This window comes from Thalassophryne amazonica, chromosome 17, assembly GCF_902500255.1.
Source record: "Thalassophryne amazonica chromosome 17, fThaAma1.1, whole genome shotgun sequence".
Taxonomy (NCBI): Eukaryota; Metazoa; Chordata; class Actinopteri; order Batrachoidiformes; family Batrachoididae; genus Thalassophryne; species Thalassophryne amazonica.
Genome location: NC_047119.1, coordinates 66,081,351 through 66,096,922, shown reverse-complemented (window position 1 = coordinate 66,096,922; position 15,572 = coordinate 66,081,351). Strand labels below are relative to the sequence as shown.

The following is a 15,572-nucleotide window of genomic DNA, read 5'->3' as shown; positions in this document are numbered from 1 at the left end:
TAAGACAATCCTGCAGTTTAGCTAATTGGTGTGTGTCCTCTGGCTTCATGGATAGATAAAGCTGGGTATCATCTGCGTAACAATGAAAATTTAAGCAATACCGTCTAATAATACTGCCTAAGGGAAGCATGTATAAAGTGAATAAAATTGGTCCTAGCACAGAACCTTGTGGAACTCCATAATTAACCTTAGTCTGTGAAGAAGATTCCCCATTTACATGAACAAATTGTAATCTATTAGATAAATATGATTCAAACCACCGCAGCGCAGTGCCTTTAATACCTATGGCATGCTCTAATCTCTGTAATAAAATTTTATGGTCAACAGTATCAGAAGCAGCACTGAGGTCTAACAGAACAAGCACAGAGAATTAAATAGAATTGTAAAAATGATGGGGAAAATTGTGGGAAAACCCCAGAAGACTGGCCCACATTTACACTGACAGGATGAGGAGGAAAGGTGAGAGAGTCCTGGCAGACAGCTCTCATCCTCTGTCCTGTCAGTTTGAGCTCTTGAAGTCTGGGAGGCGCCACAGAGCTCCTCTGGCCAAAGGTTCTTTCAAAAATCTTTTATACCAAATGCCATCACCATAATGAACTCAAAAAAGTGACCACTCCACAAATTAAACCTGAACTGCTTTACTTCTGTTTTATTTGATTTTATTATATCTTATTGTACGTTGTATTTATCTTATTAGGTCTTATTCTACTTCTTCCTTTACTTCCATGTATTTTATGTATCTTATTTTTGTTAGCTAACAGCTAACTGATCATCTGCAGAGGAATGGTCTATTTGAAGAGTTTCAGTCAGGTTTTAGAATTCATCATAGTACAGAAACAGCATTAGTGAAGGTTACAAATGATCTTCTTATGGCCCTAACTATAAGCTTTAGCAAAAAGGAAAGTTTTAAGCCTAATCTTAAAAGTAGAGAGGGTGTCTGTCTCCCTGATCTGAATTGGGAGCTGGTTCCACAGGAGAGGAGCCTGAAAGCTGAAGGCTCTGCTTCCCATTCTACTCTTACAAACCCTAGGAACTACAAGTAAGCCTGCAGTCTGAGAGCGAAGCACTCTATTGGGGTGATATGGTACTACGAGGTCCCGGTATGTGTGTGTGTATGGCTTTGATCACGGAGAGACTGAGAAGAGCTGAAATTTGCCGTTGGTATGCTTGCGTATTTTGGACCAAGGATGAACGCTGCAAAAAACGGAAAGTTGGCAGGACTAACATTTTTGGAGAAATTATGGATATTAGCAAACAACAGTGAACAATGGATGTTGTGCTGCAATGCACCACAGAGGTATGGGGTTTGGGGGTTTTAAATGTTGTTATTGTGGTTCATCTTAGTTTAACAGTGTTGTTAATGTTATTGATTTATTGTGTTTTTGTAGTTTAACTGGTTTAGTCAGTTTAGTTTAAGTGTCATGTTGCCGTTACCATAAGTGGGAAGTGTAGTGCATTTGTCTTCTGCCACCATCTCTGTTTGAGGGTGTCTAAAAATAAAAGCACCTGCTTTGGTTAGAATGCAGAAAAGACAAAAAGCTCTGCCTTGGTCTTTGTTCTTTCGCACAGCTCGCCACAATATATTAAAAGTACAACCCCAATTCCAATGAAGTTGGGACATTGTGTAAACTGTAAATAAAAACAGAATACAAATATATACATTTTGTGCAAATATTTGCTCATTCTGAAATGGATGCCTGCAACACGTTTCAAAAAAACTGGGACAGTGGTATGTTTACCACTGTGTTACATCACCTTTCCTTCTAACAACACTCAATAAGCGTTTGGGAACTGAGGCCACTAATTGTTGAAGCTTTTTAGGTGGAATTCTTTCCCATTCTTGCTTGATATATGACTTCAGTTGTTCAACAGTCTGGGGTCTCTGTTGTATTTTGCACTTCATAATGCACCACACATTTTCAATGGGTGACAGGCCTGGACTGCAGGCAGGCCAGTCTAGTACCTGCACTCTTTTACTATGAAGCCACGCTGTTGTAACACGTGCAGAATGTGGCTTGGCATTGTCTTGCTGAAATAAGCAGGGACGTCCCTGAAAAAAGATGTTGCTTGGATGGCAGCATGTGTTGCTCCAAAACCTGGATGTACCTTTCAGCATTGATGGTGCCATCACAGATGTGTAAGCTGCCCATGCCATGGGCACTAACATATACTGGCTTTTGAACTTTGCGCTGGTAACACTCTGGATGGTCTTTTTCCTCTTTTGTCCGGAGGACACGACATCCATGAGTTCCAAAAACAATCTGAAATGTGGACTCATCAGACCACAGCACACTTTTCCACTTTGCGTCTGTCCATTTCAAATGAGCTCGGGCCCAGACAAGACGGCGGCATTTCTGGATGTTGTTGATGTATTGCTTTCGCTTTGCATGGTAGAGTTTTAACTTGCACTTGTAGATGTAACGACGAACTGTGTTAACTGACAATGGTGTTGGGTATTTTCTCCTCCAAACATTCTTAAAACCTTTGATAAGACAAACAGAGTCAAGAAACACCAGTGAGACAGAAAGTCAAATTAATCACGCGCGGAGTGCGGCCAGGCTGTACACCAAGGCTACACTAAAGTCTGGCCTGTGCTCCCACTCTTTTTATTAGAGATGCCCTCATTACATCATAAAACTTGTCCTAAGGGGGGGGGGGGGGGACAACACGAGACAAGTTTCTTCCCGTAACATAAACACATACATCAATAAGCGCAGCTGTAAGGACAAACAGTTTCTTTCTTTTACTCTTATCGTCGGAGGTCAACACATCTCGTTCGTCTGTTGCAGTTATCAGCTGTTGTGCATCTGCCTGGAGTGTCCTGGTCTTCACACTAAGCATCACGTCACAACAGTCAAAAACAACCTTCAGGTCTATTACTCCCAGTTCATGACTGACCCCGTCATGCTTCACTCCCAGTCGTTAGCGGCTACAAAAACAAGTTGTATAATAATAATAATAAGTACATCCAGCTCTTCATTCCCAGTTCAGATTGACCCCAGCATGCTAAAACAAGGTTGAATAACACATACATTCTCGGGGTTAGGTGCAAACAGCACAACACCGTTTTCATAAGAAAGAAGACGAAGGTACAAATGTTAACAGTGATAACATATATATATATATATATATATATATATATATATATATATATATATATATATATATATATAAAATCCTTAACAAATGGTTTTCTGAAGTGTTCCTGAGCCCACACGGTAAGATCCTTTAAACAATGATGTTGGTTTTTATTGCAGTGCCACCGAAGGGTCACGGGCATTCAGTGTTAGTTTTCAGCGTTGCTGCTGACATGTAGAAAGTTGAATGTTGAGAAACTGTAGATGATGGAATCCCTAAATTCTTTGCATTTGAATGCTGAGAAACATTGTTCTTAAACTGTGGAACTATTTTTTCATGCAGTTGTTCACAAAGTGGTGATCCTTACCCCGTCTTTGCTTGTGAACGGCTGAGCCTTTTGGGGATGCTCCTTTTATACCCAATCATAACACTCACCTGTTTCCAATTAACCTGTTCACCTGTGGAATGTTCCAAACAGGTGTTCTTCAACATTCATAAACTTTCCCAGTCTTTTATTGCCCCTGTCCCAGCTTTTTTGAAATGTGTTGCAGGCATCCATTTCAAAATGAGCAAATATTTGCACCAAAACAATAAAGTTTATCAGTTTGAACATTAAATATCTTGTGTTTGTGGTATATTCAATTGAATATAGGTTGAAAAGGATTTGCAAATCATTGCATTCTGTTTTTATTTACATTTTACACAACGTCCAAACTTCATTGGAATTGGGGTTGTAAAGTGTCGATAGTGTTAAATTAACACTGTCAGTGTTACAAGTAGTTTCACACTGTTGATTTTACTGTGTAACTAGTAACAATGTCACATAAATGTACTGGAGTTAAAATCTACAATATTTGCCACTAGAAATATACAGTAGCAAAAAATAGAATTAAATGTAGGTAAAAGTACCTTGAGTTAGTGTGCTTAGTTACTGCAGTGCTGCACACACATACAGCAACTTATTATTTTACTGTTGTTTTCATCTTTAACTCATTCAGGAAAAGCATGGCCTGAACCTTGTAGGTTAGTGGTCTACTAGTTTAGCTGTTAAATTATTGTGGAAACCCTGGATGTCACATTAACTGAGTCATTGTGAGGTTGTAGAAAGACGAGGCAGCATCTCTCTGCAGAAATGTGGTGCAGTGTCCTTATGTCTGTGCACTACAACAGGCCTTTATACTCAGACATTAATGTCTTCTAGTCTCCGTGTTAGACAGATGCAGGTTTTCCTTCATGCAGCAACACACAGAACATCTGTTTGGTAAAAAGCCCCATAAGAATACCAGTCATGTTTGCAGGAAACAGAGACCTTAGGCTGTCGTGTGCGAACACGCTCATAGTGCTGAACAATCACATTCTCCGAGTAAAGTGGTTTCTGTTCAACTCAAATCCACACACACACATCTTATGGGTCATTCTGCTGATTTTATTTTCATACAGTATTTCCCAGAGGTACTAGCACAGTATAGGGGAGATTTTCTTTAATTGCATTTTAGGGTCATTATTTCATTTCTAATTTGGGGTATAAAGCATATTTATATGGATTATCTTGCACATTCTTTCATTATTTACAGGACACATTATAGCATAGAATTACTACTTTCTGTGCACCAATATCTGGCCATATCCATGATTACAATTACTGTGCGATATGTCATTATATGGTTACTTTCATAATCTTTGTGCTGCCTTCAGATGCTGCAAGTAGAAAAACCAAAACAGAGGTCATTACTTTGTCATGTTTCATGGTTAATGACACAGACAATAAAAGTAAGTTATTCACCACAGCAAATCTGATATAGATTAAGAGCAGGTTTTACTCCAGTCGCCGTTCATGATGCAAATCCGCATTACATGGAACGTGAGTGGGGTGAAACAGAAAACCTTCTGTTTCAGAAGCAAACACACTAACAACTTGGTCACCACACTGCCCATTAATGACATGGACAATAATTTGCTTATTTGAAATATACAACAGAATATTATATTAAAACAGAAAGCTGTGAATCTGGTGGTCATTTAAAAAGTTAACTTTTTATGAGATTATAGATTAATTCCTCTCTATAATATCACACAATTTTTTTACATTTACCTCATTAAACCCGGGTGACTGTCTGCACTTAAATAATTCACTTCTGGCTGTCTGCTTTTCGTCCTTGTTAAAGAATTAAAATACATCTTGTTTGTCCATGTCACTGCAGCAGGCAATAAACTTTGAAATTTTTAACATGCTATCATGGTACATGGCTGCAACACTCACAACGAGAGGTGGGATAATTTTGTGTTCCTTTTGTCTTCTCGTCGTACCTTTTGCCACAGTAGTGACTTATCACCAGCTGAATCATCCCACACACTGCTGTATTTTACAATCAACTGAAATCCTTCACATAAACACAGCTGATGTCAAATTCAGTAAATATGTGACTTCTCGGGCCAACTGCCTGTAAAAGTGATGATTTAGATGTGTTTTTTTCCAACCCCAAATGCAATAAATAAAATAAAATAAAATGATTACTTCGACTTCTATTTCATTGTATGTAGATAGTATGCAGTATAGTAAAATTGTGATGCTAAAGCATTTACCACTTCATAATGTTGCCATTGAGGATACCAAGCACTGATGTTTTTGCGGTGTCATTTTGTCCAATTCTTCCAGCAAGCATGTCTTATGGGTTTGTTGTAGTTTTTTTTATTTCAAACTTCTCCACACATTCTCTTTTGGGGTCAGGACTGCTGGAAGGCTGCCCCAGGTTCTATACCCTCTCTTCCACAGGCACACTTAGTAATGTGTGCAGAATGTTGTTTTGCATTGTCTTGTTGAAAAATGCATGGGCGTCCTTGGAAAATATGTCATCTTGAAGGGAGCATATGTTGCTCAAAAATTTTATTGTCTATATCAGCATTAATGCTGCAATCACAGAAGTGTAAATTATCTTTGACAAGAGCACTGACGCAACCCCATACCATGAGAGACCTGGCTTTTGGACTTGTTGCTGATCACAGCCAGGATGGTCCTTTTTGTCTGAACTGTTTGAATACAATACATGGTTACACTATATGTGATCGTCCAACTCAGATGCCCACAGAAGATGACTACTGGACAAGATTAAGGTTTAGGTTTTTTGCATAGTAAAGTTGTAACTGGCATTTGTGAATGTAATTCCATAGTGCTTGACAAAGATTTCCAAAAGTAATCTCTTGCCCATATGGTTATTTTATCTATTGATGAATGCTCATTCTTGATGCAGTGCCGTCTGGATCAGTGACCATGGGTGCTTAAAGGGCTCTTGCCCCTTACACACTTTCTCCAGATTCCTTGAACCTTTTTGTTCAGGTCAGGTCAGATCCAGGAGAATGTACCAGTGCTGTGCCTCACCTCATCCAACGCACCACTAATTTGACCCTGGTCCTGGATAGCAACCATCTAGACAGTCAACCTATCCATCCCCACCTCTCAAAAGTAGTGATATACGCTGTATCCAGAAAGTATTCACAGCACATCACTTTTTCCATATTTTTTGTTACAGCCTTATTCTGAAATGGATTAAATTAATTTTTCCCCACAAACCTCTACTCGCAACACCTCATAATGACAAGCCAGAGCCCAGACCTGAATCTGATTGAACATCTCTGGAGAGATCTGAAAATGGCTGTGCACTGATGCTCCTCATCCAACCTGATGGAGCTTGAGAGGTGCTGCAAAGAGGAATGGACAAAACTACCCAAAGATAGGTGCACTAAGCTTGTGGCGTCATATTCAAGAAGACACGATGCTGTAATTGCTGCCAAAGGTGCATCAACAAAGTATTTAGCAAAGGGTGTGAATACTTACGTACGAGTGATTTCTTAGTTTTTCATTTGTAATAAGTCTGCAAAAATCTACAAAAAAAACCCCACTTTTTTTCATGTTGTCATTATGGGGTGTTGTAGGTATAATTTTTTTTTTTGGGGTGGGGGGGGGGAATGAACTAACTCCATTTTGGAATAAGGCTGTAACATGAAGCGCTGTGAATACAACCCCAATTCCAATGAAGTTGGGACGTTGTGTAAAATTTAAATAAAAACAGAATACAATGATCTGCAAATCCTCTTCAACCTATATTTAATTGAATACACCACAAAGACAAGATATTTAATGTTCAAACTGATAAACTTTATTGTTTTAGTGCAAATATTTGCTCATTTTGAAATGGATGCCTGCAACACGTTTCAAAAAAGCTGGGACAGTGGTATGTTTACCACTGTGTTACATCACTTTCCCTTCTAACAACACTCAATAAGCATTTGGGAACTGAGGACACTAATAGTTGAAGCTTTTTAGGTGGAATTCTTTCCCATTCTTGCTTGATGTATGACTTCAGTTGTTCAACAGTCCGGGGTCTTCGTTGTCGTATTTTGCGCTTCATAATGTGCCACAATTTCAATGGATGATAGGTCTGGACTGCAGGCAGGCCAGTCTATTACCCGCATTATTTTACTACAGAGCCACGCTGTTGTAACACATGCAGAATGTGGCTTGGCATTGTCTTGCTGAAATAAGCAGGGACATCCCTGAAAAAGATGTTGCTTGGATGGCAGCATGTGTTGCTCCAAAACCTGGCTGTACCTTTCAGCATTGACTTACACATCACAGATGTGTAAGTTGCCCATGCCATGGGCACTAACACACCCCCATACCATCACGGATGCTGGCTTTTGAACTTTGTGCTGGTAACAATCTGGATGGTCTTTTTCCTCTTTTGTCTGGAGGACACACCATCCATGATTTCCAAAAACAATTTGAATCGTGGACTCATCAGACCACAGCACACTTTTCCACTTTGCGTCTGTCCATTTCAAATGAGCTCGGGCCCAGAGAAGGTGGCACCGTTTCTGGATGTTGTTGATATATGGCTTTCGTGTTGCATGGTAGAGTTTTAACTTGCACTTGTAGATGTAGCGACAAACTGTGTTCACTGACAATGAGTTTCTGAAGTGTTCCTGAGACCACGCGGTAAGATCCTTTACACAATGATGTCAGTTTTTAATGTAGTGCCGCCTGAGGGATCGAAGGTCGCGGGCATTCAATGATGGTTTTCGGCATTGCGGCTTACGTGTAGAAAGTTCTCCAGATTCTCCGAATTGTCTGATTATATTATGGACTGTAGATGATGGAATCCCTAAATTCTTTGCATTTGAATGCTGCGAAACATTGTTCTTAAACTGTTGGACTATTTTTTCACACAGGTGTTCACAAAGTGGTGATCCTCGCCCCATCTTTGCTTGTGAATGGCTGAGACTATTGGGGATGCTCTTTTTTATACCCAATCATGACACTCACAATTAGTGTCCTCAGTTCCCAAATGCTTATTGAGTGTTGTTAGAAGGAAAGGTGATGTAACACACATTTCACACAACATCCCAACTTCATTGGAATTGGGGTTGTACTTTCTGGATACACTGTATTAGCCACAGCCAGGTGAAATGTCAGCTTCCCCTTGTCATTTAGTCATTGTTGGATTTCTCAACACTGAGGTAGCTGAGTGCTTGATCATGTGTCATGTGCCACATAATGTGGTAGCTGACATTACCTCACAGTGCAAGTCAGTTTTTGCCCAAGTCTCTAAGTGATTCCATCACTCAACTTCTCAATTGCTGCAATCAGAGTATCCACTGATTCAGCAAAGATCACAGCACTGGCCACAACATCAAGGCCTGTAAAAAAGGCATTTAAATTGATGGTTTTCACCACCCTACCCAACACCCAGTCCATACAAGCACTGAACAGTGTTGGAGCCAGAACACATCCCTGATGAATGGCAGTACTCACTGTGAAAAAGTCAGAGATTCTCCCCTCGCACCACACAACACCACGCTCACACTACCTGTGTTTAGGCCAGCTATGATGTCCAGTAACTCAATGGGTTCCCACAAATTTTCAAGATGTTCCAGAGAGCAGTCCAGCAACCTGAATAGAATAGAGGCTGCATAGAAGCTCTGCTGATGCTCACACTCGCAGAACTAGGATGTGCGTGTGAAGTCACACTGCTCCCACCATTAAACAACAAGAAACTGGAATTGAATCCTGTTAAGAATAATACTGGCAAACAGCTATATTGACACAGAAATCAGTAATGCAGGTGACCACCCTTTCCTTTTCAAAATGGAAGTCCTTTTTTCCAGTCCATATCGATGATGCTTGTCTCTTACAGTGAAACACAGATTTCCAGGAGGGCAGCATCTCCACCCACTTGGAGGACTTCATTTCCAATGCCACAGATGTCTGGAGCTTTCCCTGCCCTCAGCTGTTTCACAGCCTTTTTTCATCTCACCAACATCTGGTGGTTCACAGTTGACTGCAACACTTTTAGATGCACACAATACCACCAAACTGCTGTGAGAGACAGACAGCATTAGACCACATCACAGGCAAAAAAAGACAGAGTCTCATAAATCATTTCTAACACAAACGTCTGTGTTTGTATCCAATAGGATTATGCGTTTCCCCTGGCAGATGAATGAAGTCAAAGTGCGCCACATCTTACAGGAGGCATTAAGTGTGTGGAGTGAAGTGACTCCTCTGAGGTTCAAAGAGGTCACCGCTGGGAAAGCTGACATTATTATTGACTTCAACAGGTAAGACACAAGCAGAAACAAACCCACTGCACAGACACACTGGTTCTACACAAAGGGAGAACATCAGAGAGTTTGTCCAGTACTCAGATGAGTACCAGGACATTCATGTTGGAAGTGTTTTTTTTTTTTAAATAATGCATGCATGAACAAAATATATAACTGTTTTGCGAGCTGTCGCAACATAAATTAGTTGGAATTCCAGAGCTCATTTTCATGGGATACATAGCAAGCATGAAGGTTATGGGTGAAATAAGACATAAGACATGACGTGTAAGACATGATCCACTCAAAACGGATTCTATTTAACCCCTTAATGCCTATTGTTGCATATATGCTACAATATTTGACTCAAATATGCAACATACCAAATTGACCAGTATGCCTGTTGTCACAAATTTGCAACACATCATCATTATTATTATTATAACATTATAACATAAATTATTACCAAAATACCAAAATTACTATTTATTTTTTGTGCAAAAGTGGAATTAATAATCTCAACATTATTTACCATCTACTTAAAGGCAAAACACACACAAAACATTTTTTTATATACAGCTATATAAATTCAGGCGTTAAGGGGTCAACTGCAATTTGATATTAATGCAACTCATATTTTATGCTTTTTAAAATTTTTTATTAAAGTTTAGCTTTGTTGCTAAATTAGTCCATGGGCCTGCAGTCAGTTTTGACCTAACTGGTACCACTCAAGGTGGTGAAAATGTGTCCCAAAGTCTTGCAGTATTATATATGTGGATAGGATAGACATTTAATTTCACTTGAAGCTATGCATTCATGTTGGTGTTAAGGATGGGACCAATCCGATCCCGGATCAGTATCGGGTTCTGATACTGATGTAATTCACGTATCGGAAAATACCGACCCACCCCGACATTTTCAGATACCGGAGAAGAACCTCTGTGAATCCTCTCAACTGCTGTTGTTTGCTCTCTGCTTCTTTACTGCAGAGCTGGAGGCAGTTTCTGAAGCCTGGCTGTTTGAGAGAGCTCTCTTACACAGGGTTCTAGCTGTGGGTAGCAGCAAATGTCTGCTAGGTTTTCGGGTTCAAATAGTCTGTTGTTCGAGCATGGATTTTCCGAAAAATGAACTGAATTGTTGCTGAAAATGTGTGCTAAGAAGTTAGCTGCTTCACTGTTCCGAGGCTGTAAAACACCAGCTCAGCTTGCAGCTGAGGAGAAGCCGATCAGAAATTCTGTCCGATGAAAGGGTAAAACTATCCATTAAAATCATGTGCGTGAGCGTCGGTGATGATACATTTATTTTACAGTTGAAAGGCTTCGTGCTTCCAAAAAGTACAAAGTTTGCGCAGCACAAAAACAGCGAGAGAGGAAGAAAAAAGAGAGAGACGAAGGGACAAAGAAAGCAAGCAAGGGAGAGAAAGAGAGAGTGAGCAAGAGACAGACACAGAGGCAGAGAAAGACAGACAGACAGACAGACAGACAGACAGAGAGGGGCAGAGAGAGACAGTCAGAGAGAGAGAGAGAGAGACAGTCAGAGAGAGAGAGAGAGACAGTCAGACAGAGAGAGAGAGAGAGAGACAGTCAGACAGAGAGAGAGAGAGAGACAGTCAGAGAGAGAGAGAGAGAGAGAGAGAGTCAGAGAGAGAGAGAGAGACAGTCAGACAGAGAGAGAGAGAGACAGTCAGACAGACAGAGAGAGAGAGAGAGAGAGACAGTCAGACAGAGAGAGAGAGAGAGAGAGAGAGACAGTCAGATAGAGAGAGAGAGAGAGAGACAGTCAGACAGAGAGAGAGGGAGAGAGAGACAGTCAGACAGAGAGAGACAGTCAGACAGAGAGAGAGAGACAGTCAGACAGAGAGAGAGGCAGAGAGAGAGAGAGACAGTCAGAGAGAGAGAGAGAGAGAGAGAGACAGTCAGACAGAGAGAGAGGCAGAGAGAGAGAGAGACAGTGAGAGAGAGAGAGAGAGAGAGAGAGAGAGAGAGAGAGAACAGTCAGACAGAGAGAGAGAGGCAGAGAGAGAGAGACAGACAGACAGAGAGAGAGAGACAGTCAGACAGAGAGAGAGACAGTCAGACAGAGAGAGAGAGACAGTCAGACAGAGAGACAGGCAGAGAGAGACAGTCAGAGAGAGAGAGAGAGAGACAGTCAGACAGAGAGAGAGAGAGAGACAGTCAGAGAGATAGAGAGAGAGAGGGAGAGAGAGACAGTCAGACAGAGAGAGAGGCAGTCAGAGAGAGAGAGAGAGACACACAGTCAGACAGAGAGAGAGAGAGAGACAGTCAGAGCGAGAGAGAGAGAGAGACAGTCAGAGCGAGAGAGACAGACAGACAGAGAGAGAGACAGTCAGACAGAGAGAGAGAGACAGTCAGACAGAGAGAGAGAGACAGACAGACAGAGAGAGAGAGGCAGAGAGAGAGACAGTCAGACAGAGAGAGAGAGACAGACAGACAGAGAGAGAGAGGCAGAGAGACAGACAGTCAGACAGAGAGAGAGAGAGAGAGAGAGACAGTCAGACAGAGAGAGACAGTCAGGCAGAGAGAGAGAGAGAGAGAGACAGTCAGAGAGAGAGAGAGACAGTCAGAGAGAGAGAGAGGGAGAGACAGTCAGACAGAGAGAGAGAGAGAGAGAGATTTGAGATTTAAAACACCTTTATTCACAACAGGTAAAGTACATCATTTACATTGGTGACATGGGCTTCTGTGTTTTTTGTTTTTTGTTTTGTTTTTTTTGTTCCCCCCCCCCCCCCCCAGGCATCAGAAATGAAGCACCAAGCTCCCAGTCCATACAGATGAAAGAACATCATTCCTACACCACATTGTCCGAAAGGTGTCCATGTTATCAGTCAGAGCATAAAACTGGAATTCCACCCTAATCCGGGCCGCCAAGAGTCCCTTCAGCATAAGCTCAGGGTCCACCGACCCCAGAGCCAAAACACAGTTTTTCCAGAGTCTTCCAGATGGCCAGCTTGGCAAGTCCACAAAGCAGGTTAATCAACACATGCAAATCCCTGGAGTGTGCGCGATATTTTGGACAAAAAAATAAACAATTCCATAGTGAACGGCAACCCCAACCCGCGAAACCACCTCCCCAGCAACCCAAACAGCCCTCCCAAGCGATTACACTGTGCAAAAACATGGTAAATAGTTTCCCTGAGCGGACAGAATGGACAAACCCCATCCACCCCTGGATCCAGGTGTGCCAGATACCCGTTCGTAGCCAAAAGCCCATGCACAATCCTCCACTGAAGATCCCCTGTACGTTTGTCGACCGGGGGTTTGTACAGGCTACGCCAGCACCCCACAGGAGACACGGCGGCACCAAAAAACCCCGACCACTTCGACGCCGCCAACCCTGCCAACGAGCGTAAGTGTGACACCTTAACGCAGGCAAAGTAGAGTGCCCTTTTACCAATACCCTCAAACTCTCCCAAAACAGGTGACCTGAAAGATAGGAGAGCCCCCTGCTCCTCCTGCCACCCCCCCACCGAGGGCGAGACAGTTAGAGAGGGGAACACGTATTCACAGTCATCATCCCACTGGTCAGACAGAATACGAGTCTCAGCAAACGCTCTGTGGGGCCCCGGCAGGGAAGCACAGACCTCCTCCACCACCCTAAGCAGCATCCTGGAGGACCGAACTCCCGACGCCTCCCTCAGCCTCCCAACAGACGTGCGCAGCAGATGACCCAGTTTGGTGCACTCTGCCACCCTCAGGCGGGACCGCAGAGTGGCAGATGACAAAGCAGGAGAACAAACAAAGTCATTGAAGAAGAGGGGTTCCTCAAACAGCCACATCCCTGGTGTACCGACAGCGTCCCTGCGCACGGAGAGGACCCGCCATGCTTGGAGAACAGACTGGTAAAAAACTGAGGTACGCGTCCCACCGACGTCCCACTGATGTAGGAGGAACAGATGTTTGTTGTATCCCAAAGCAGCCTCCCTTCTCAGCAGGACACGGGCAGTATCCTGCCAGCTCAAACCCGAGCCATACAACAGTCTCTGAGCGGCCCGCAACCTGAAGGCCGACACCCGAGCAGCAATGTCCACCAACCCTTGACCTCCTTCGTGAAGTGGCATATACAGCACGGGAGCCCTGATCCAGTGATGACCCGACCAGAAAAAATCCACCAACATCCGCTGCAGCTGCTCAATAAGGCCGTGTGGTGGAGGGAGAACAGACAGTCTGTGCCACAGCGCCGAAGCGGCCAAGTTATTAGTGACCAGAACCCGCCCCCTGTAAGACAACTGGGGCAGCAACCATTGCCATTTGGACAGTCTGGCACACACCTTCTCCACCATGCCCTCCCAATTCTTCTGACAGTACCCTTCCGTTCCCAGAAACACACCCAGCACCTTCAACCCCTCCACTCCCCACCGCAAACCATGCGGCAGACGGGGAGCAGCAGTGTCCCGCCACCTCCCGATCAGAACAGCCTCACTCTTCCCCAATTTACCCTAGCAGCGGTCCCCGTCTCATAAAGCCGTAAACTATCCAATAACTCATCAACATCCACCTGATTCTTAACAAAAACCGTGATGTCATCTGCATATGCAGAGAGCACCAGAGGAGCACCTTGGTGAAAGCCCGGCAAAACAAGGCCAGACAGCCGGGCCCTAAGGCGACACAAAAGCGGTTCAAGAACGATAGAATACAGTTGACCCGAAATGGGGCAGCCCTGTCGTATACCCTGTGTCACGGGGACAGGGCAGGTCAGCCCTCCCCCCACCTTAACCAAAACTGAAGCCCCGTGGTACAGTACCTTAACAAAAGAAATAAACCCGTCACCAAAACCAAACGCCCTCAAAGTAGAGAACAGAAACCCGTGGTGAACCCGATCAAACGCCTTTTCTTGATCCAGTGACACAAACCCACAATCCAAGACCCCCACAGTACACAAATCAAACATATCTCTCATCAAAAAAAGATTGTCAAAAATAGTTCTATCAGGCACACAATAAGACTGATCCTTGTGAATGATCAAATCCAAAACAGTCTTTAACCTGTTCGCCAACACCTTAGAGAAAAGTTTGTAATCCGCACAAAGAAGTGCGACTGGCCTCCAATTCTGCAACGAAGCGAGATCCCCTTTCTTGGGCAAAAGGGACAGAACAGCACGGCAACACGACGTGGGCAGACACCCAGTCGCGATGCTCTCCTGCAACATTTCCAAAATATCCACCCCAAGAACACCCCAGAAATGTCTATAGAAGTCCACCGGAAGGCCGTCGATGCCCGGAGCCTTCCCAGGTGCCATCTGGCGTACCACTACCGTCAGTTCCTCCAGCGTGATGGGGGAGTCCAGGGCCTCTCGCTCCGAGGCCACCAGCTGGGGGAGATCCTGTAGAAGACCAGCCGCACAGGCCTCGTCACAGTCAGCAGCACCGTAAAGAGCCGAATAGAAGTCCCTCGCGTGTCTCCGCATCTCTGCCGAGTCACTCGTCACCCGTCCATCAGGAAGGCGAAGACAGGTCAGCACCTGCTGATAAGCTGTGGTCTTCTCCAGGTTGAAGAAGAAGGAGCGCGGCGCATCCATGTCCCTAATGTTCGCAAAACGTGCCCTCACCATCGCCCCTTTCGCCCTCTCATGCAACAGTGCGCCCAGCGCCGCCTTCTTCCCTTGCAACAGACTATGCCGATCAGGAGCCCCCCCCGCGTGCAGATCAGCTTGAATATTCATAATATCCCTCTCCAACGTTGCAATAGCTACCTTAACCTTAGCCGTGGAATAAGAAGCATACTGCTGACACAAGACCCGAACCTGGGTCTTGCCAGCCTCCCACCACTGACACACCGTCCCGAACATCCCCTTCCGTCCCCTCCAAAAATCCCAAAAGTTCTCAATTAACCCACAAAATGCCCTGTCGAGCAAAAGTTTAGTATTGAATTTCCAGTAAG

The 15,572-nt window shown here is 43.6% G+C and overlaps 1 protein-coding gene across 1 annotated transcript in view; it reads left to right on the top strand.

Moving 5' to 3' along the window:
• The window catches only part of LOC117529942 (stromelysin-3-like), an 87,107-nt gene that overhangs the window by 51,686 nt on the left and 19,849 nt on the right, over positions 1-15,572 (top strand). Inside the window, exon 3 of the mRNA XM_034192847.1 lies at positions 9,550-9,693. Coding sequence (XP_034048738.1) covers positions 9,550-9,693 — 144 coding nt within the window. The remainder of the gene's footprint in view (positions 1-9,549; positions 9,694-15,572) is intronic.